Here is a 21,401-nt window from a genome sequence, read left to right as displayed (position 1 = left end):
CCAGAAGTATGTGGAAAAGGCCTATTCACCTTTGCGATGAATAGAAATTGGGTGCCCATTCTTACTACACTAATATTAGTTGTGTGAACGATATAGTGTGTATGATAAGTAACATAAACAAAGTTTGGGAGGTCATTGAATAGAAATGTAACTGTTTTTTATGCACTTCTGGTGTTTAGTGGACAGCAATAATAGTTATACTTAGATAATGCTTTTACACTTTAATAACTTATTAATCATATCAGAAACTTGCATAAAAACTGCATTTTTATCATATCCTTGACTGTTCTGTTTATAGAGTATGCTGTGTTATCAGGCCCATCAATGGATAAATTATTAAACTAGCTCAGGTTATAAATGCTGTGGTGTGTACTGTGGCATTTGTCCTTAAATTGTAATTATCCAAATAAAAACATCCATTAAAAAAAGTTCATTGCATATTTATGAAGCACTGCTTTATTGAATAATAATGTGTAGGGTGAGTAACAGTAGAAGACAGTAGATGCAGGAGTCTAATAAATCTGACCTGTACAGGCTCAGCTGATTACATCCAGGAACTCAATACAAGACTTTAATCTCCACTCTGACTGTGGCGCCTTCTTAAAGATGATATTTACCATCCAAATTATATAGATTTTCGTGTTCTGAATTTCAGGCTTATCTTCACATTCCCATCAACAACCTCAGGCACGTCTCAGTCAACATGCGAGAGACTCGACCTGAGTCGGTTTTACTCACCGCTATCTTGAAAATTAGCCGTCAAATCAAGGCGACAGTTTTGTAGAGCGTTCCAGACTTTAATAAAATAAACTGTGGCTGCTAACACTGACATGGTGCTGCTGTTTTTTAAATACTGAAAACTGTGGGAAGAAAGAAAAACTACAACAGTGAGTCTGGAGACAGAGGACAGGAAACAATACGTGAATCATGAAGTGAGAAGTTCTGACTCAGAGTGAATCCTCAGATCAACTCAGCGAACTTTGGTCTGGTGCCTTTAGTTGCCATCAGCAGCCGTGGTGAAGCAACACTGCCCATTGTTCCCATTTTGTTTTTTGTCACCAGAGTCGCTGCCTATCTTGGTTGGTCAACACACAGAGCAGAGCCCGTGTCACAAAGCAAGATTAGCAGTTCAGCCAGGTATTATTTTTGCGTTTAACTCATGAAACTGGCTCACTTTTAACCAGGGCAGATCACCATGTTAACCGTCAGGACGTTCCAGAGAAGGTGCGCTTCAGGAGAGCGGATCAAAACCTGTCAACCAATCAGATCACTGGAAAAATGGAGCCATCATCCCTACAGGATCCTGACAGGAAGAGTCACACACTGATTTACAGCCTTACACTGAGTTTCAGTGTGTGGATATTAAACCTTTAGCTGCTTCTGTCTTATTCAGTGATGAAATGTCCCCACAGGTTTCAGCTTCATGTCAAGCCCTCCACAGTTCTGATGATGAGAGCGCCTCTTTCACGTGACAGATGAACCACTCGTTTACACCTGATATTAAAATGGCATCTGTATCCAGATATGTTACGCAGATAATAAACTATCCGATCTTGCCTTTTTTGTTTACACCCGTTATATTTAATGCATCCTCGTCATCTCTGTCCTCCAGAGCAAAATTTGTGCGTGATTCATTTGAGGTGGCGGCAAATCAGATCAAGACCCCCTTAACAAAAAATCTGAGGATTATGTGAGTTGTTGACACTTTGTAAACTTTGTGAAAGGCTGTTCACAACACATTCTGAGTTGTTCGTCTCCTCTTGTAAATTCTGTAAATGTAATAAATTAAATTATTCTGTTCTTTGTATAAAAATACAGTGTCAGTATGTCGTGGTGCGTTGCAGTACCGGCTTGTAGGCTACTCTGTGACGACACACATTAAATGCATTGCTTACACCTTACATTAATACGCTTTTTTCTGGATACAGATTGCGTTTTAATACCAGGTGTAAATGGGGTCCAAGACAAACTGGCTTCATGATAAAGGAGCCAGGCGTCCCAGCTTCTGACAACTTCTGCTTCTGCAGAAACACAGAAGCAACTCGGCCAACAGAAGCCTGATCTACAACAGAATGAGAACAACAAGCAGACGCTGACGTGTGTTGGTCAACTCTCTGAACAACATCTCCCAACAGGTCAACTAGAGGGGCGTCTCCAAAGACAGAGAGTTACAGCTACAAACAGACTTCAAGTCAGACAGGAAGTTTGTGCGTGTTTGTATACAGGAAGGAAAAGCCGGCCTACTCCCAGAACCCCCCGGGATTCATCATGTTTGTGGTCAGCCAGGAAGTGGGAGGAGTCTAGTGCTGCGACCACTTGATGCTCTTCAGATCGATGCCCTCTTGGACCATCTCCCACAGAGGACTGACGGACAGACAGATAGACAGAGACAGATAATTGGATGTTACCACAGCATCATCACCATTCAGTAACTGAGAACAAGTATGGCTTATTAATTATTTTCAAAATTTAAAATTAATATCAGAGACCTGGAAACATCACGGAAAAGGAGTCCGACAGGTCATGAAAAACAAGCAGTCAGACAAAACTGACACTCGGATATGACCTTGTTGAGACAAAACTGGACAAAACTACCAACATAAGATCAGTGACAATAAACCAGAGTGGTCAGTGGTCAGCTGAACTCACCTCATCTCTCTGAGCCTGCTGACCTGTTGGATGCACTTCTCTGCTGTGTAGTCCACCTCATCCTCTGTGGTGAACCTGCCAATACCAAACCTAACACACACACACACACACACACACACACACACACACACACACACACACACACACACACACACACACACACACACACACACACACACACACACACACACACAGGTTTACATCAACCTACATATGAATCAACTGAAGTCAAACCAGAGAGAGAAAGTCTGCAGAGAGCTGCACTGAGAGACACGAAGGTCAGGAAATTCAGTTTTGTATGAGACTCGTGGTTTAGACTATAAACAGGTTTATCATCCTGATTATAGTTTACACTCTGCTCTAGAAGAATGAATCTAGTTAATCTAAATTAAACTTCATCATAATAAATATTGTATTCATCTGGATTACATTCTGATCTGGATTACAATGAGGAAGTGTTTGTACCTGATGGAAGAGTGAGCCAGATCTTCATCTGCTCCGATCGCTCTGAGGACGTAGGATGGCTCCAGAGACGCTGATGTACATGCACTATACACACAAACACACACACACAGAGTTTTACAGTTTACCTGTAAACAAAATGCTGTGTGTTTTGATGACAAAGCTGATTATCATGTGAAATAACAGAGGGCAGGAACGTGAATCAGCCACCTCACGTCAATGACATTGACAAAATGGGAACCCATTCAAAAAAAAAACCACTGCACCATACTAATGGTCAAAAATGCCACAGGGAACTGATAAATGTACATATAGAAAACTCATTTGACTCATCAGAAGCTCCTGCTCCACATAAATCTTCAGGTCTGTCTATAAAATGTTTAACATGAGTATGTCTGACCTCCCAGACGACAGAGCGACGTCCTTCAATGCCATCAACAGACTCTCTCCCTCCACATAGGCAAAGGACAGGTTGATGCAGCCTGAAAGGAAAACACAGTCAGAGAAATCCGTCTGTCTCATCCGCCACTGTCAGAATTTCTAGTCAATATCAGACAGACTTTCAACACAAACCTTCAACATTAAATTCAAGGACTTGCACTGACCTTCATTTTGAGTGAAATTAGAGCAAATTAAAGGACAGTGGTGTGTGTGTGTGTGTGTGTGTGTGTGTGTGTGTGTGTGTGTGTGTGTGTGTGTGTGTGTGTGTGTGTATGTGTACCAGGGTAGCGTTGCTCTGGATCTCCGTTCATGATGACATCAGGAAGCCCTGCCATGATCTTCTGGACCAGACGATTAGCCAGAGTGGAAATTCTGTCATGATCATACTGTGGCCCCAAACACACAGACAGACACACACATTAAGTCTCAGGATGTTTGGTTGTGTTTTTCGAGTCTTGGGATGTTTTGTTTTGTTTTTTTACCTCCATCTCCTGCTGGGCAATGCTGCAGGCGGCTCCCAGTCCAACAGCGAGCGGGGTGGGTACAGTGCCGGAGCGCAGCCCCCTCTCCTGCCCGCCCCCGTTCTGCAGCGGCTCCAAACGTACCCGAGGCCGGCGTCGCACGTACAGAGCGCCCACACCTGTACACACACACACACACACACACACACACACACACACACACACACACACACACACACACACACACACACACACACACACACACATACAGAGACACCCATCAGCATGAACTATGGTGTACCACAAGGATCACAACTCGACCCCTTTCTGTTTAATTCACACATGCTGCCATTACTTCTATTTCAACTGTTACAGGGTTTCAGTTATTTCACATGTTTCAACTGCAAAATTTGGGCCAGAAACACATTTAAATTCTCTTCAGGAAATATAGAATTGTCGAGGTTTCAGCAGTTTGTAAATATTATCACCTCACCGAATGAACTAACAGTTGATAGTAGATCTACAGTAACGCTGCAGCTAACCTTTGGGTCCATAGATCTTGTGACCACTGATGGACATCAGGTCAATGTTCCAGCTGGAGACGTTGATGGGAATCTTTCCAACAGCCTGAGCGGCATCAGTGTGGAAGAAGACTCCTTTAGAACGACAAATCTTACCTGTGGGCAGGAAGAGTAAAGGTTAACTAATCAATACTTTTGATCAGAACACTCAAAAGTAAAGATCAGGGGACCAGTGAAGCCTCTACATGATGATGGGGATCACCTCAACAGTTTCAGAAATCTGCCTTTTACTTAATGTGGGGAGTAAGTCACATGTTTGTTCTGTCATGATTACCGATCTCTGTGATGGGCTGCTTGACTCCGATCTCATTGTTGACCGTCATCACTGACACCAGAGAGGTGTCAGGACGGATGGAGGCCTCCAGCAGCTAAACACACACACAGACACACGTAGTTTTAATACACACGATGGCTTCTGCATGCTCTCTGTACATGCTGCTCACATTCACTCTGTCCTCGCTCTCATGTGATCTGTCTGCATGCTCAGTACCTCCAGGTCCAACAGTCCGTTCGTCTGCACCGGCAAGTAGGTGATGCTGAAACCTTCAGCCTCCAGAACTCGGCACGAGTCCAGAACACACTTATGTTCCGTCTGGGTGGTGATCACATGGCGCTTCTTGGCCTGGTAGAACCTGGCCACGCCCTGCAGGAGGGGGAGACACCACAACTCAGTGTTTTTTTACTGTTCATTCACCCCTCGACTGTTCTCAATGTGTTCTCACTGCTTCCTCATTCTGTTCATAGTATGTTCTCAAGGTATGGTCACATCATTTAAAATGGTGGTTTTGAGGGGACCTCATTTCACTTCCATGGATTTGCTGCTATTGGTGATTTTTCTGCGTCAAGTTCAACTTGGGGAAACTTCGATTTGCAAATTTAGGTCAATGACCTTGTCAGTGTCTTAACAACGAGCCCCGTGAGTTGCCATTACTCCACCCCGATCCTAGAACCACATTTCTACTGTGACCAGACCTTCATTCTGTTCCCTCAGTTCTTGATCTGTTCTCATTGGGAAACAAAACAAGAGGATGTAGGGGTGAGAGGAGAGGGAGAGAAGGTGTGATGGAGAGGGGGTAACGAAGTTAATGATGAAGAGGAGGAGCAGAGGCTGACCTTGATGGCCATGTTGTTGGACTCGGTGGCTCCGCTGGTGAAGACGATCTCTCTGGGATCTGCTCCAATCAGATCAGCCACCTGCTGCTCAGAGAGAGAGACAACACACAGTCAGTGTCTCTCCCTCAAATTCAGATTTACAGACAGGATGACCACAACCAAACACACACACCGCACAAGATTTACACTGTAGACACATTCAGACTCCCTCAGAAAACTGACAAAAAAAGACAGAAAAATACAGAATTGTACTTTTTTAAAAGGTCACCCCCCCCAAAACTGACAGTCTCTCTACCTTCCTGGCCGTCTCCATGGCGCTCTCGCTCTCCCAGCCATAGGCGTGTGTTCTGGAGTGAGGGTTACCATAGTAATTCACCTGGTAGGGCAACATGGCGTCCAACACTCGGGGGTCCTACACAAGCACACACACACACACACACACACACACACACACACACACACACACACACACACACACACACACACACACACACACACGTTAAACTGTTTGTACAAGTAGGTATAAGAGACTTTCTCTCTGGCGTCAGAGTAGTACTTACCATGGGTGTGGTAGCCTGGAAGTCCATGTAGAGGGGACGGGGCTCATCTTTCTCCAGTTCATACTTCTTTATCAACTCTGCAGCACAAAACAACAACAGACAGACCGTCAGCTGGCTTTCCTCATGATTCTGGACTGAAATACTGGGTCAGACATCGGTGACAGGTCAGGACTCGCTGAGTCATTGATTAACTTTGTCTATAGAGCCTAAACTATAGGTCTGAAAATTGAACACTGTATCAGGTAGGAACCAGAACATATTTATATGCCACATGTATTTTTATTATATATGCAGTACATTTGATCCGTCTTATTGAGATTATTGTATATAACAAAACAGTGCACATCCTCATAAGTCAAACTGCGTCAGTTTACTGTGTTACACTACTTAAATGTGCTATTTGACAGATTACAAAAAATCTGGTATATATCTGATATACGATATATCAATTGTAAAATACAAAAAATACAATGAGGAATTTTATTAAATCCAGGTGATATAATGAAATAACATAAAAAACATAAAACATAAACAGAGCTGGACCTACAGGATTTTAGACACGTTTGCCTGATAAATTATGTAAGATAATGTTATTAATCAAGCATAAAAATGGATGACGAATAAATGTTCTGTCAATCAACTACTTAGGACTTATCATTTATGAGTGATTTTATAGTATTAATGTGTTACTTTAATGCCACAGACGGCTCCTCACACGCGCCTCTGTGTAACTTTTCATCACTCCGGTTTACAGCCGCTATAAACTGCGTCACTGTGGGATTAGCTTCGTGCTAGCTACTCACGACCAAATAACGATAACTAGTCTGAGTCTCTCCGGGCAGCTCTTACCTTTCTGCAGGGTGCTAGCGGCTCTGCGGTCAAAGCCCTGCCGGAGAGAGATCCACGAGATCGGCCTGAACAGCCGGGAAGAGATTGTCCTGCCCGGGGAAAGCATCTGGACGGCGTGCGAGTTTCACCTGGAGACTCACTGACCTCCGATAACAAGACGCTGATCGCAACCAAAACACCAGTGTAAACCGGGTTTAACCAGTTTAACCTACTGTGTGGATGGAAATGAAGAAGACGATTCAAGATTGATGATTTAAGAATAAATTTGAAATGTGAGCAAAGTTTGGTTTGGTTTGAGAAACGTTGCCGCCTGTCAGTTATATCCGAATCGGTGAGAGTCAAGGCAGGGACGCTAACAAAGAAGACTTCCGATGTGACTTTCAAAATAAAATATTTTCACTAATGAACATGGCTTGTTTCTTTAAAACAACTTCATTTTTACGTGTTTTTTATTGGAATTGTTCTTATAGATACATTTTCAAAACACATGTACGTTTGTACTCAAAATAATATGATATTTGTTTTAAAAATTATTTGTTTTTACAAACCACCTTACGGTCTATCTGCGGCTTGATCCTGTCATTCTGCAGCTTGACACAGCGAGCCAAACTGGTGTTGCTGCAGTTTCATCGTTGCACAAGAAACGGAAGTAGTGGGCGGGACTTCCTCTGGACAAGCTGCAATCTCACTGGCCGATATGGATTGTTTTGGTCTTAATTGAGGCGGGGCTAAGGTCTTTCTCTGTCCTCTGATTGGTTACAGGCAGGGGTTTATGAAACGTGAGTTCATTCTCCTGTAAAATTGATTAAACCAGAGACAGTATGTTTGTTAAACAGTAGACTTCAGTTCTGGATAAAATTAATTTCCAGTTTTTCTCAGTTATTCTGGCACAATCGTCAAAGGAAAATTGAGATGTTAAAATCCACAGGTAGTTTTTCCTCATAGTATTATATGTATTTCTTGCTCTTTGACTCAGTGATACGTTGACATTGTCATGTACACCAAAGTCAAAGTCAAAATGAACTTTATTGTCAACCAAACAATGCAACAGGTGGTTACACATAGGATTGAAATTGCGTTTCTCCATACTCCAATGTGCAAGTAATATATAACACACAACAACATATAACATAGTGCAAACAGACAACAGCACTGGACACAACGTATACAGACAGACAATGGACATATGTTTATATAAAATATTCACAGTGTGCCAGAGTGTAGTCAGATTTTGAGGTATGTTATTGAGGTGCAATAAAAAAAATGCAATATAGAAAGCGCAATTGCAGAAGCAGCATGGGGATGCAATTGTAAACATGTATGATATTGTGCATATAAAGAGCATAGTGCAAACACTGAGTTATTGTAAGTTATTTTGACAGTCATTTGGTCTTTGTGTAATGATCATGGGATTAAGTGAATTACACTGCTTTTCTCATTTCCTCACAACAGTATACACATTTCTTCTGCCATTTCCTTTCACACAAAGTTCATTTATGTAAGTACAAATATCTTCAGACTCAGACTCAGAAGTACCGTCAGTTAGTCTCGGTTGGCTCGGTGGAACAAGTGGTAACACTGTCGCCTCATAGCTAGAAGGTCCCGGTTCGATGGCGTGGCGTGGTGGCGTGTCCTCCACCATGCCTTCAGTGCCTGCTGCTCGACGAAAAAAGGGCCTTTCTATGTGGAGTTTGCATGTTCTCCCCGTGCTCACCTGGGGTATCCTCCATAAAAATACCCCCACTAAAAACATGCAAGAAGATCACCACCTGACCTCCTGGTCTGCTGCGGAGGAAGGACTGACCAAGGATGGGTCAAATGCGGAGAAAGAATTTCACATATGCATGGCGTGTGCAGTTTCCCCACCTAACTCTGCATGTTGCGTTCATTGCGACAAATAAAGGATGTTTCATCTTGTTCTGATGTCTGAGTGATCAAAATGAATCACACTACCTGTATTAATATGTGGAATTTATCAGCATGCTCATTCTGTAACTCGTTTGCAAATTATCTGAACCAACTGTTATTGGTGTAATAATTACTGTTATTATGAGTAACCAGGTGTTTATTGCCATGAAATGACAGTGAGGACACATGAGTGGAGTGTATGTGGACAGGTGGATAAAGAAGGAGGGACAGACACAAAGACAACTTGTTATCTGCTGTCAGGTTCCATTCACTATTTTCAGACTTTCATTTCTTCTCTTTCAGTTTTCTCATACATAATTTCCTGGACGCTATGCATACATGTATATTCCATACCAGTTGGTGGCGGCAATGCACGAATTCCTGTATCGTCAGAAGAAGAGGAGGACTGTATCGGGGCTGTATGTGACAGCTGTAAACATTAGCTAGCGAGCTACTTTCAAAAAATAGGTTTAATTTGGAACGTAACGTGAGAAGAAGAGGCCTCCATAACGGCGGAGCATTTCACTTTAAGGTGAGGCTTTCGGTCTTCTGTAGTTTTATTTAAGCGACGTACACTGAAAGTCTTAACCACAGCTAGCAAACACAAGCTAGCAGGTCAGTGTGTTGCTCTGAGTTGCTTACGAAAGGAAATAATTTTTGAAGGATGGGGAAGGCATGACCCGCCCTACTCGGCCTCCGATTGGCTTACCCTGATATCCTTGTCCTAACCATAACCAATCACTCTTCATGGTTAAACCTAACTAAGAAAGGCAAGTAGTCCTAGCCAATCAGAGTCAGAGTAGGGCGGGTCATGACTTCGCCATCCTGGGAAAAAAAATTGGCTCGCGATAGCTCTGCGGCGGCAAGTAAGTAGCTAAGTTCCTTCGCTAACGTTTAAATCACGTAACGTTTGTTATCAAGAACGTGAAATTGTGCAATTTCCTGTTTTGGAGCCGAGTTTGTAGTGACAGTCCATGTGGTTGGGTGTTTAAAACGCGGTTCCTGCCTGCCTTTTCGACTTAACGACGCGTGACGAGGATAAAACTAACGTTCATTTCCTTTGCTGAGTCCGGTAATTAACGCGAAGACACGCGGAGAGTTGGTATTGTCTCTGTGTGGGTACTTGGGACTCCCTTAATGTCACAGTGTGGACACCTGGGAGTCTGTTGCTGTCTCTATGTGGACACCTGACGGGTTGTTATTGTCTAAATGTGGACACCTGGGAATATTTTATGTGTCGCTATGGACACCTGAGAGTCCATAGCGTCTACTATACTATGTCCACTGACTGTCTTCGCTTTAAAGTGTGCTTGTAGTCACTTCGACCCAGAGTTAGGTTTGTTATTTATGTGTCACTCATCAGTGAACTGACAGCACCTTTAATCCATAAAGCGTTTGCGTGTTTTAAAGTTATGAAGCAGCAGTTACCATTTCAGATGCCTTCGTAGGTGACACCATGCTCCTGGAGCCTGCAGCAGCTGAAGATCGACGTGATTGACTGAGAAGCTGCTGTCATGGGAACGACGATGAGCGAGCCGTGTATCTACGACAAGCTGTCGGAGAGCATCGACATTCTCCGGCAGTCGGGCTACCGCTACGGCATGTCGGAGAGGGAGATCGAGAGGTTCATCAAGCAGGTGCTGGAGACCAATGAGCCGAGGAGAGAGCCTCCCCAGTTCCCCATCCTGAGGGCCACCATTAAGGTCAGGCCTGCCAAGCACGAACATTACACGGCTAAAATGACAGAAAATAATGATGAATCACTGAAGTGAAGCACTGAACATGCAGGTCATTACCTCTGAGATATGAGGCTTTGATTGCTTTTCCCAGTTTAATAATGTCGTATTAGTACTGTAGTCAGTAAAGGGTGTTTTCCACTGCAGGGCCCATGTTGGGCCGTGGTTCAAAGTTCATTCATGTATTTACACTGCGGAAATTCTGAGTATTACTATGAGTCCACTGCAGCTCAGCACAGGAATTTTGCACCAAAAAGACGATCATTTTGTAGATTTGTCGAGCTCTGACTGCTGAAGCCTCACATCAGGCCCAAAATCATGTAAGGAAGCGATCATGTTTTCACCAATATGGACAGAAGAGACAATTACAGCAACCAAAGAAAATGATGCAGATTCAACTGATAGAGAAATTTAGTTTCTAGAAAATTCAGATTCAGCGTATACGGAGAGTAAAGGTTTATTCAAGCTTTGTGTGAGGAAGGACACAGCTCTCAGTGTCCGTAATGTCCCTGTTGTCTCTGCAGTTTGTGGTGGCTGTGGGCTTCCTGCTGGTGGCCGTGCTGGCCTTCACATACCCCCAGAGCACCCCCCAGCTGGGTCTGGTCAACCTGGGCTGTTACAACTGGTCGTCCCCGCTCAGCCACGTCCGCCTGCTGTCCCTGCCCATCGCCAAGAAGTACAACCTGCAAGGTCTGAAGCCTGATCACCGTGTTTGAATCACAGATTTTCACCAATAAGAAATCACTTAAAACACATTGGCTGCATCACATGCCGTCTCATAGTTTTATCAACAGCTGTGCAGTGTTTTACCATCTCTGAGGTTCTCTGTCTGTTTTAAGAGAAAACATTGAGAGCTGTGACAACAGCCTGAGCAAGAAATCAGCCTGAAGCCATGTTTCCCAGTTTTCTTGCTGAGACACGCTTAATGAAACTGGGATATGTGTGTGCACGCTCTGCAGGTTTCCATGAATGGTGGAGTGCCGGCTCTCTCAGGCAGAATCTGGTCAACTGCTCGGGCTGTGCAGAGATCTCCTCAGTGCTGGAGGTCCCTGAGAGCCTCAGAGGGACTGTGACTCTGCGACGGGGGCCCCAGCTCGTCCTGCTGAAGGTCAGAGGTCAACACAGACAGCTTTGGCTATTTTGATGGGCCTCCCCGTATGACTCCCATGAGTGCAAACTTTGTAAATGACAGCTGTAAAAAAAAAACCTGTTTCGCTTAATTTCTTTACAAAATAACCTGGACTTGAAAGTAGCTGTTGGTGTCTCACAGTTCAGATGTGTTTGCCTGGTCTCTGCAGGGTGGGGAGTCCCTCAGTGTCCAGCGACAGCAGCTTGAGGAGCTCTACTTGGCCCATTCAGGCTCCATGTCCATTCTGCTGGAGGAGGACGATGGTCTGCAGAACCACAACCTCGGCCTCCCGCAGGGACCCGCCAACTTCACTCTGCTCTGGTACGCCTTTCTGTTCAAAGTCAGCCTGATCAGGTCGGGGAGGGAGTTTGTCTGTGTCCATTTTAACAAAGCAGAACAGAGAACTGTATTTAATGTGGACTGGTCACATCTGGCTGATAACCAATATCTGAGATGACTGAGGATCGGTGCTGTGTGTTGTAGGAGGTTCAGCTCTGGGACCAGGGAGAAGGTCCTGAGGTGGCTCTTCCCAAAGGCTGAGCTCTGCCCCCTGCTGGACAGCGCTGGGACCATCGTGCAGCGCTGCCTGGTCACCCACAGCACAAACTCCCAGAGCAAGGTGCATCCAGACGTCCCCACGCTGACACAGTGGAGGACGAAACAGGAAAACGCTTTTGACAAAATGTTTTGACAAAATTGACGAACAAAAAGCAGCAATATGCCGTATCTGTGTGAAAGTGCCGTTGAAAGCACAGATTAATTGACTGCTGAATCGTTAGTGTGTTTGGTAGCAGTTGTCTTGACCTCTGTGGTGTTCTTTGTACCTCCATCATTCAGCACAACTGAACCCTCTGTCGTGTTTCAGGGTGTCGGGGTGTTTGGCTGGCTCGTGGTGGGCGAGGGGCTTCCTACAGTTCGAGTTCTGCCCGTCCAGCGCTGTCAGAAACACTGCAGCTCCTTCAACCTGTGGCTGACACCTGGAGACATGGGTAACAGCTGTTTTTACCCACAAACAATTAATGTGACTTCAGGCAGTTCAAGATAGAAAACAGATCTTCAGGCCTCCCTATAAAACATATGAATTACTTACTGATTCATTCAAACAATACATTTTGTCCCAGTGTCTAATGAATGAAGGAAGTACGAGTAAGTTTTACATGGAGCCCCTGAAGATGTTTTTTCTCTTGTTCTCAGCAGATTATTATTTTTGTGCACAAAACAGTCATCTGTGTACAAAAGTTATTATATATGAAACTATCAGTGAATTAGAGCTGAACTCTCAGTTGATGTTTGTTCCCTGTGACCTTTGACCTGTGCAGTGTACGCTGACCCTCGGTACTGGCAGATGGAGCTGTTCCCCGGCCGAGGCCAGAACATCATCTGCGACGGATCGGCCTTTTAACCTTCAGGTGGAGCGAAGCGGAGGAGGACAGAGTCCAGGACTGGGCTGCGGTGTGCAGATTGGCCGTGAATGTTTGACTTCCTGCTGAGGCGTTTTCGGAGCTCGTCGCCTTTCTGCGGCCCTGCCCACTGATGCCTTATAACCCTCCGGTCTTTTTTCTGATGCCCCGCCCATCTAATAGACCTCCCAGTGTCCTCAGAGAACTGGAAACCACTGCACACGACTTGAAGGGTTGAGGTCAGAGGATTGAGAAGTGACTTTTGACTTTGTCCTGGTGTTCGACAGCACAGCATCATCGGTCTTTAAAGTCTCTGCAGCACTCAGATGTGATGGACGTGCTGTGCTCGTGCCATAGCTTCAAGCAGATCTCCAGCAATTAAAAATTCACAAAATCATCGGGTGTGTTTCTCTTCCAGAAAGTAGTGAAACATCATCCTGTTGCAGACCTCGTGGCCCACATGTCCGATTTGTTCAGTAATCCAAAAAAAGGCCTTTTCTTGTGCTCACTGACGACGTTTCTTTGGTTACTCGTCACTCAGAGCTGCACAGGTGGCATCAAGAATACAGACGTTAGTGTGGATGAAATGTTTGCAGGTTGATGTAAGTCGGCTTAAAGGAATAACAAATGTCCACATTTCTTCAATCCGCTGTACGTAAACTGCTCCTAAACCAGCAGCTTCTGATTGGTTGCTGGTCAGAGCGGTAACCCCGTCCCAAACAGAACACAGCAGGTTCGGTCTGATCGTCAGGGCTCCTGCAGCTCTCAAAATTACGATGACATGGTGCATTTTCCTTTAACGCAGGGACGCACCGTTCACTTTTTGCCTCCAGTGAGCCGCCTGATCCTCACTTCTTTCTGCAGTGCATTCTGGGAGCTCGCAAGGAATTTCATGACCCTGTCGGTACGTCGTTCGACGACGTTCACTACCTCCTGAGGATGCGAGACACACCTGCAGCTTCGCCTCCTGCTCCTTCCTCCATGCTAAAGGGCCAGTTCACCAAAGTTACACGAGACACAGTTTTCTGAAGTGTTTCTGGAACTTCATTACAATGTTTGTGACAAACATTGTGATTATTTTCAGTAAATTAATTTGTTTAGTCAAGTAGATTTTATTTCTATATACAACCCTCGCTTCAGAAACACGTCCAGGGCCCATTTTTAGGGAAAAGACACAAACCTCACGTGTGCCATCTTACAGTGCTGCCCAGTAACAGTAACAGAATGAACTGTGACTTTTAAAATACTGCTCACACTCACCAGCTACCGAGCAGATAACCTCCATAATTTATGTAGTTGTGGTGTTTTTGAAGATGGAAGTAAACAGTCCACTGGTGGAGAGTTGTGTTTGTTCAGACATCGGCTGAGAATTTCATTTAACTAACAGCTGAGCCCGAGCTGAAGGTCGGACAGTAAACCTCAAACGTTTTGCAGCTCGTTGAGATTAATGTCACAATACCAGAATCTCTAAATGAGGTGAGAAGTCTCCAAACCTGAGCGAATAAAACCAAAAGTATCTGACAGCAAAGATCCCACGAGACAGAGAATATGTATTTTTGTAATTTGGGTGAACTGGACCTTTAACGGCCTCTTCCTCCTCTAACCTTAACGCACAGCAGCGTCGCTCGTTGTCATCCTTCACGCCGTTTATCAGGATCAGCTTCAGATATTCTTTTTAATTGTGATTTTACTAATTTAAGAGACAAAGCTGCTTCTCTAATTTCACTGTCCTTATTTATTGTTATGATTGTATGTATATATGTGTTCAAGCCATTAATTTTAATAAAGATGTGTTGTAATATTATTATGCTTTGATCAACCGTGGTGATGAGAGCAGAGTGCGGTCAGGCGAACGCCAGCAGGGAAAATATTTTGTGCGTAAATCAGGGTTTCGATGGGTTGTTAAAAGGCCTGAATATGAAATAAGTTTGCCAAAGTTAATGCCTGTTAAGTCTGAGTTTCATAGAACAGAGGAATGTTGTAGTTTTATGAGAAAATTAAAGCTCGTCATGTATTTGCTTCCATCTGTGTGGGATTTTTATTTGATTTTTGACTGGTTGAAAATTAGCCGTTTGTTTTGTTTTAATGAGAAAAGCTGAACTCAGCAGGTACCAGAGAAAGATAGAAACCTCTGTGTCCACCTGTTAAGGAATCGTACATAAATCATGTTTTCTGGGAGGTCAGAGGTAACATGACGCTGTTTAACAGGAAAATCCTGAAGTACCTCATGAACATTCGCAGCATCTCTGCTGGCAAACCTGAAGCACACGAATGCAGCCGAACACGTCAGACCTGCCGTAAACTCGACCTCTGTGGTTAAAACAGTTTTTGTTGAAACTGTTTGAGATGTGTTGATTCAACTGTTTGATCATTTTGGAGGCTGCAGTTTGTTCATGTTGAATCAACGATTTTATTCACCTGATTCACACCAATTCATGAATCACCTTTTCTCCTCAATGACAAGTGCTCGGTCGTAAACTGAATCACTCAATAATACAGCTTGACCTCAGTGTTTCTGACATCATGGCTGCCGCTCAAGATGAAGGTAAATAAACATCACAGGATGCCGAAGGCTTTGGTAACATATTCTCATTATTTTGCATTCACGTACAGATCAGAGTGTGTGTTCAATGAAGTTTCTTTCAGAATCATCAGCAGGAGCGACCTGTTGGAAGCAGCTGATCAGAGAGCAGCTGATGACAAACCTGAAGAACCTCGACCCTTTATGGCTGTGAGTAAACAGATCAGCCTTGTACTGAACTCTAAATATGACACAACAGTTTTTTTTATCAAAGCTGAGGTTTCGGGGACAGAACAAGCTGAAAAAAACCCTCTGACAATGACATTACTTTAAAAGTTACACATCCAGCATCATCTTCATCACTGCGGTCATGTTTGTGGCCACCTGGTGAATGAATGGTCACTATTCACTCTCCCTTTAGCTCTAGTCTGGTCTCCACCAACTCCTGATAAAACATCTGGAGCTGCTAAATGTTACATTTCTTCACCTGGTTGTCTCCAACTAACCAAAACTTGGAGCTAAAAGAGGCTGAAAAGCTCAATTACAGCGAGTTGATCTATTGGTAATTTCAAAAATACAGTTTAGTGCAGCTTTAACTCAAAATGAATCATATAAATTAGATGTTAAATAAGCAGGCAGAGTAAGAGCACAGTGACGACAAAAAGACGTTTAGTGCAGATAAAATTAGAGACAGTTCCCTTTATTTGTAAATCAAACATCAGCACTGTGCCACCTAAAACTACACAGTTTAACCCAAACAGCAACAGTTCTGATTGGCCAGCTGCTGTGTGTCTGACCAATCAGGACTCTGCTGCCTCTCTTCAACAGATGTTGAATTTCGAGCTGCAGGTGCTGTCAGTCATGTGCCAGCACAGGCAGCGAAGACAGTGACGGCTGACTTATAAAGGTGGACGTAAACAATCAATGCATTAATATAAAGTGTCATTAAAAGCTGCGGTCAGTTGTTTTAAAGTTGTTATTCACTCATTAATCTGAGTGAGTAATCATTCTACCTGAATAGATTATAACAATCTTTACGCTGATTGATTATACATGAACACTAGAAATATATTATTATAGTAGTGGCACAATGTGATATTTATCAAGCTGCTGTTTCTGATTCCCCAGCGGGGGGCGCTGTTCAGCTACTGTCAGACCAGTTCTACGTCTGCTGAACCGGGCCACCTACAGGAGAGCAAAGTTCATAGTAAACTGTACAAGGTTTAGAAATATGCACCTGTCCTTCACAGTAAAAACCTTAAATTATCCTGTAATGTTCAGCAGTATTTGCTAAAAACAAGAAACAAAAAGTAACGCAGCTAAATCAAAGCACAGACTGATAACGAGTCTGAGAAGTGATGAAAATATGCAACAATCCTGTTCATTGACCGTAAACTCAGCCCTTCAGCAAATATTCCTTCCCTCACAGTTTAACAATATATCTATATATTTCTCTATATCCTGAGTGGGCTTCACAGATGTATAAGATAAGACCTTATTAATCCCCCATAGGGGACATGTGGGTGTTACAGGCAGCAGCAGCAGCAGTGCAGGAAGAGCAGATATAATTTAGAGCTGGGCGTAAAACACAGGGAAGCGTTTTAAAATTTAAAATCGAGTATAAATGATATAAAGTGCAGCGCTGAAGTCATTGATGCAGTTTGAGGGGAAAGTGCAAAGCGTTAGACTTGGGTTTAAAGGGTCAGTTCACCCAAATTACAAAAAAACAGTATGCACCACCTTCCTCTTTCACCTCCTACTATCTGTCCTGTCAGATAGTTTTGGTTTTAGTTGTATAGGTTTTGATATTTCTATCTACGTTCCAATACAATGGAGGGAAGAGAGAATATGTTTGGGTGTACTGGCCCTTTAAGAGCGTACTGACCCTTTAAGAAAGTCCTCCTAAAAAGCCTTTAACCATGATTAGAAAACTCGGTGTGAAACAGTCCTTGTAGATGTTTTGCTGCCGGTCACGTTCCTCCTGCCAGCAGTGGAGACGACTCGGAGGCTTCCCGTTTGTGGTGATGTGACGTTGCAGCGCCACCTTGTGGCCAGTCGTACAGGTGGCTGCTCTGCAAAACTGCTTCTGCTTGCAAGTTAATTTTCTTCATAAAAAAGAAGAAACAGCATAAAATGTAAAAGTTACTTAATAGTCAGTTTTGCAGAGCAGCTAAAACAGTAAATACAACAAACAAAACAGACTAAACCCTCAACAGCAGCTGTGGAGGTGAAAAGAGAGCAAGTACCTGAAAATCTCTGATGTAGGTGAGGAAGAAGCTGATGAAGGACAAGGCCAGAGACCACTCAGACAGGGTGCTGATAATATGAGCTGTGTAGCCCTAAAAAACACAAAAGTCCTGTTAGCAACTGAAAGGTGTCGTTATTTTAATCGGACAAGCTCCAGTACACACACACTCACACACTCACACACTCACACACACACACACACACACACACACACACACACACACACACACACACACAGAGGACTACTGACCGTCTCTCCAGGAATCCAGTGCAGTTTGTGAGGTACGTCCACTCCCCTCAGGCTGCTGTACATGATGACCGATGATACGAACACTGACAGGAGAGGACGCCGTTAAGGATCACAGCTCGCTGCTCTGCAACACGACATCAATCTGTCCTGAACGACGCTTCGCTCAACCTGAACCTTTAAGAACCTGTGAGGCTTTGCTGCTGGGTTCTGCTCTGTGCTTCCATCGTGTTTTACAAACTGGAACATTTAAAATTTTCAATATTACTAAAAAAGGTGTTTGAGAACAGAACTCTCTCACTGATTCTTGTGTAAATCAACTCCTGTTCCATCGCAGCTGGACTGTTTCCAGCTGTCAGCTCGTTAAAGGATACTGCTGATGATGCTGCACAGGGTCCAGACTCCAATGCCGAGGCGGGCCAGGTAGATGGACTTGCTGTGGATGTGAGGCTGCATGTGGAGCGACAGCAGTGTCTGGACCAGGATATAGAGAGCCCCAACGCCGAAGGTCATCACCGCCCCCACCAGGTGCATGGAGAACAGTGTGGTCTTCTGCTCTGACACACACACACACACACACACACACACACACACACACACACACACACACACACACACACACACACACACACACACACACACACACACACACACACACACACACACACACAGATTAACTGCTGACATGTTCAATGCTTCACACACTGGACAGGTTTGAGTGGGTCCAGGACCAGCTGCACACACCTGGAAGTTGGCGACCACACACATCCCAAAGGAGCTGATGAAGCCGAGCATCAGCCCAAAACGGTTTAGTCTGTGGAGTCTGAGCTCGTCCTCACCTGTCAGAGCCTCCACCTGTTTGTAACGCACGTACACCGTGGCCATGCCTACAACCACACACCGCATTCAATCAGTCCAAATAATCAAAGTATCTGTGTGTATCTGTGTGTGTGTGTGTGTGTGTGTGTGTGTGTGTGTGTGTTAGATACCTAAAAAGGCTGACACATCCAGCATAATGCCAAACACGCACCTCTCTGGGGCCACCGTTCCTGTGTCGCTGCAACACACATCAAAGTTCACTGAAGAGAAGTTTGGTTTATTTTGTTAAACAGGAAAAAAGATGTTTTGGTGCGACAAAGGTTCATTCTGGTGTCAGTGCTGAACGACATGTACTGTATACAGGCATCAGTGCCCAAATAAATTCGAATGACACCCTAAAAATGAGAAGCTGCTTTTGTTCTGTCTGAAATCAATCAGATGTATCAATGCAAAATTACAAATTTGCTCATTTTAAGGTGCGAAGATGAAATCAACTGGAACCACCAAGGGTGACAGAACTCAGGAAATTGTGTGTGTGTGTGTGTGTGTGTGTGTGTGTGTGTGTGCGCGCGCGTGCCCACACGCAGACCTGATGTAGGGCACCAGAGGATCCACATGTTTCAGCACCACCGCTGTGATGTAAGCAAAGACGAAAGATGCCGCCGTCCAGACGACCAGTGCTGCGGGCAGGAAGCACAGACCCTGCTGAAACCACCACATGGTGACACTCAGTGTGTCAGTGTGATGCTGGTTCACTCCGTCCTGCACACAACACACAAACAGTGATACACACAAGCACACACTGACATGCAGTCAACAGTGGACATCACCTGTGCTGTCTCACTGTCTTCTTGAGAATGAGCCATAAATATAATAAAATGACAAAATGTTCATTTGCACTAACTGTAATTTTTGATTGCTGATGGTAACAATGTTTATTTTCTGTTTGTCTAACTGGTAAAAACAGTTTATATAGTAACAATAAAAGATTAATTCTGCAGATGAGATTCTATACAATTAATAACTACTAATAAATACGAAATTAATTACTACTAAATCAACAATGTTGACTTGCTCACAGTGAATATATTGGAAAAACTCTGATTATTCTGACATATTAAGTGATGTTGATATGAGTCAAGAACTTAGTAGGATGGTCATTTTTGCATTTCATTTCCACTTAAAGAAATATTAAATATTAAAATGAATGCTGGGCTCTGTACCAAACAGTCATGTTCCCAAACATCTGGAGAAAATGATGTGCAGGCTTCGTTTAAAACATATGTTCTGACATATTTTACCTTTATCTGAAAAGCTGCAGCTCCTGTATTTACTTGGCGATGAAGTTTAGATTAATTGTGCAGTCCTACGTCCTGAGAGGTAAACATCATCCCATTTAAGCTTCATAAGAAGCTCTTAAATGTGTTACAAAAAAAAAAAACGTTGTAAAGAGTAAAGAGCAGCTTGGGAAACGCCCCTTGTTTTCTAACAAAGGCTCTTAATGAAGAAGTGAAACAGAAAGTCAGACTGAAGAGTGTAAAATTAACTGTTTCGGTGTTACATCTCAAACTCCACCCAGAAATCCGTCAATTAACGCTTTTTCAACCAAAAAAGAAGAAGAAAAAAAACAATCTTAACGTTCCACATTCCGAAAAGTACCGCCAACTAACTGGAAGTTACTGCAGTAAACATCTGACTCGTAACCAAAGCTACAAAGATTATAGCTAGCAGTTAGCTAGCTAACGTTAGCCGCGCTGGATAGCCGACCAATATTAACGTTTATATTTGAGCGTTTTCAGTTCGGTGGGTCGTAGCGCGCAGCTGCTCGACTGAGAAAATAACGTTACCGTCACGTGAACCAGTGTCACCGTAAGTAAGTCGGTTTTTAATTAGCGAAACTAAACGTTAATGACACTCACGTTATTCGAGCCCTCCAGCGACCATAATCCTCCTGGAGCAACAAAACTTCTCGAATCACTTATTTCGGAACCAGACTGTTGTTCAGACGTCTATGAAATGTCAGAAGTCCTCAGGGTCGCGTGCAACACTTCATTCAAAAAATAAAGTTTTAAACTCGTCACGGCGGTGCTACGGGAGTCAAGTCAAGAGTGAGCGCGCATGCGCAGGTCAACCACGAGACCAACTTGGGAATTTTCTGCCCCGAGTTTTGCTTCGCAGGAGAACCAGGAAGCGGAACGCGGGGTGTGGCCTCAGTGGGAAATACAGGTAAGAGGAGGCTGAAATGTTGCTATGACATGACTGACCTGACCGTTTCAGG

At 43.8% G+C, this 21,401-nt stretch overlaps 3 protein-coding genes across 5 annotated transcripts; 1 reads left to right on the top strand and 2 right to left on the bottom strand.

Moving 5' to 3' along the window:
• Nucleotides 1-433: 433 nt before the first annotated feature.
• nfs1 (NFS1 cysteine desulfurase) lies at nucleotides 434-7,473 on the bottom strand. The gene is made up of 13 exons (XM_070958991.1): nucleotides 7,117-7,473; nucleotides 6,268-6,344; nucleotides 6,003-6,119; nucleotides 5,708-5,791; nucleotides 5,085-5,237; nucleotides 4,869-4,962; nucleotides 4,556-4,690; nucleotides 4,035-4,192; nucleotides 3,833-3,938; nucleotides 3,512-3,593; nucleotides 3,115-3,198; nucleotides 2,650-2,739; nucleotides 434-2,364 (listed from the first exon to the last, which is right to left on the bottom strand). The coding sequence occupies exons 1-13, from the start codon at nucleotides 7,220-7,222 to the stop codon at nucleotides 2,301-2,303; spliced, it is 1,350 nt and encodes a 449-aa protein (XP_070815092.1). The 5' UTR covers nucleotides 7,223-7,473; the 3' UTR covers nucleotides 434-2,300.
• A 1,936-nt stretch (nucleotides 7,474-9,409) lies between these two features.
• Nucleotides 9,410-15,307, top strand: c3h6orf89 (chromosome 3 C6orf89 homolog). Of its 2 annotated transcripts, none has more exons than XM_070959859.1 (8): nucleotides 9,410-9,556; nucleotides 10,473-10,727; nucleotides 11,285-11,450; nucleotides 11,720-11,868; nucleotides 12,059-12,210; nucleotides 12,373-12,508; nucleotides 12,755-12,878; nucleotides 13,209-15,307. In XM_070959859.1, exons 2-8 carry the CDS (start codon nucleotides 10,539-10,541, stop codon nucleotides 13,289-13,291), a joined length of 999 nt encoding a protein of 332 aa, XP_070815960.1. In that variant the 5' UTR covers nucleotides 9,410-9,556; nucleotides 10,473-10,538; the 3' UTR covers nucleotides 13,292-15,307. The 2 variants fall into 2 exon arrangements, with proteins under 2 accessions (XP_070815960.1, XP_070815961.1); XM_070959860.1 differs by having other exon boundaries at nucleotides 10,461-10,727.
• Nucleotides 15,308-15,860: 553 nt separating this feature from the next.
• On the bottom strand, nucleotides 15,861-21,283 carry LOC139329529 (DNA damage-regulated autophagy modulator protein 2-like). Of its 2 annotated transcripts, none has more exons than XM_070959907.1 (8): nucleotides 21,043-21,283; nucleotides 19,713-19,885; nucleotides 19,294-19,361; nucleotides 19,049-19,191; nucleotides 18,679-18,856; nucleotides 18,308-18,390; nucleotides 18,057-18,149; nucleotides 15,861-17,915 (listed from the first exon to the last, which is right to left on the bottom strand). In XM_070959907.1, the coding sequence occupies exons 2-8, from the start codon at nucleotides 19,841-19,843 to the stop codon at nucleotides 17,781-17,783; spliced, it is 831 nt and encodes a 276-aa protein (XP_070816008.1). In that variant the 5' UTR covers nucleotides 19,844-19,885; nucleotides 21,043-21,283; the 3' UTR covers nucleotides 15,861-17,780. The 2 variants fall into 2 exon arrangements, with proteins under 2 accessions (XP_070816008.1, XP_070816007.1); XM_070959906.1 differs by having other exon boundaries at nucleotides 15,867-17,915; nucleotides 19,713-19,878; nucleotides 21,039-21,142.
• Nucleotides 21,284-21,401: the final 118 nt, after the last annotated feature.

Source organism: Chaetodon trifascialis, chromosome 3 (genome assembly GCF_039877785.1).
Source record: "Chaetodon trifascialis isolate fChaTrf1 chromosome 3, fChaTrf1.hap1, whole genome shotgun sequence".
NCBI classification, from domain to species: Eukaryota; Metazoa; Chordata; class Actinopteri; order Chaetodontiformes; family Chaetodontidae; genus Chaetodon; species Chaetodon trifascialis.
This window is presented reverse-complemented; position numbering and strand designations above follow the sequence as displayed.

Coding starts and splice junctions, on each gene's coding strand:
- c3h6orf89 (XM_070959859.1), top strand. CDS start 10,539: ATGGGAACGACGATGAGCGAGCCGTGTATCTACGACAAGCTGTCGGAG. Junction 12,211..12,372: donor GCCAACTTCACTCTGCTCTG/GTACGCCTTTCT, acceptor TGTGTGTTGTAG/GAGGTTCAGCTCTGGGACCA. Junction 12,509..12,754: donor GCACAAACTCCCAGAGCAAG/GTGCATCCAGAC, acceptor GTCGTGTTTCAG/GGTGTCGGGGTGTTTGGCTG.
- LOC139329529 (XM_070959906.1), bottom strand. Junction 19,192..19,293: donor GGATGTGTCAGCCTTTTTAG/GTATCTAACACA, acceptor GTGTGGTTGTAG/GCATGGCCACGGTGTACGTG. Junction 18,150..18,307: donor ACTGGATTCCTGGAGAGACG/GTCAGTAGTCCT, acceptor TGTGTTTTTTAG/GGCTACACAGCTCATATTAT.
- nfs1 (XM_070958991.1), bottom strand. CDS start 7,222: ATGCTTTCCCCGGGCAGGACAATCTCTTCCCGGCTGTTCAGGCCGATC. Junction 5,792..6,002: donor CCATGGAGACGGCCAGGAAG/GTAGAGAGACTG, acceptor CTCTCTGAGCAG/CAGGTGGCTGATCTGATTGG. Junction 4,193..4,555: donor CAAGATCTATGGACCCAAAG/GTTAGCTGCAGC, acceptor GTGTGTGTACAG/GTGTGGGCGCTCTGTACGTG.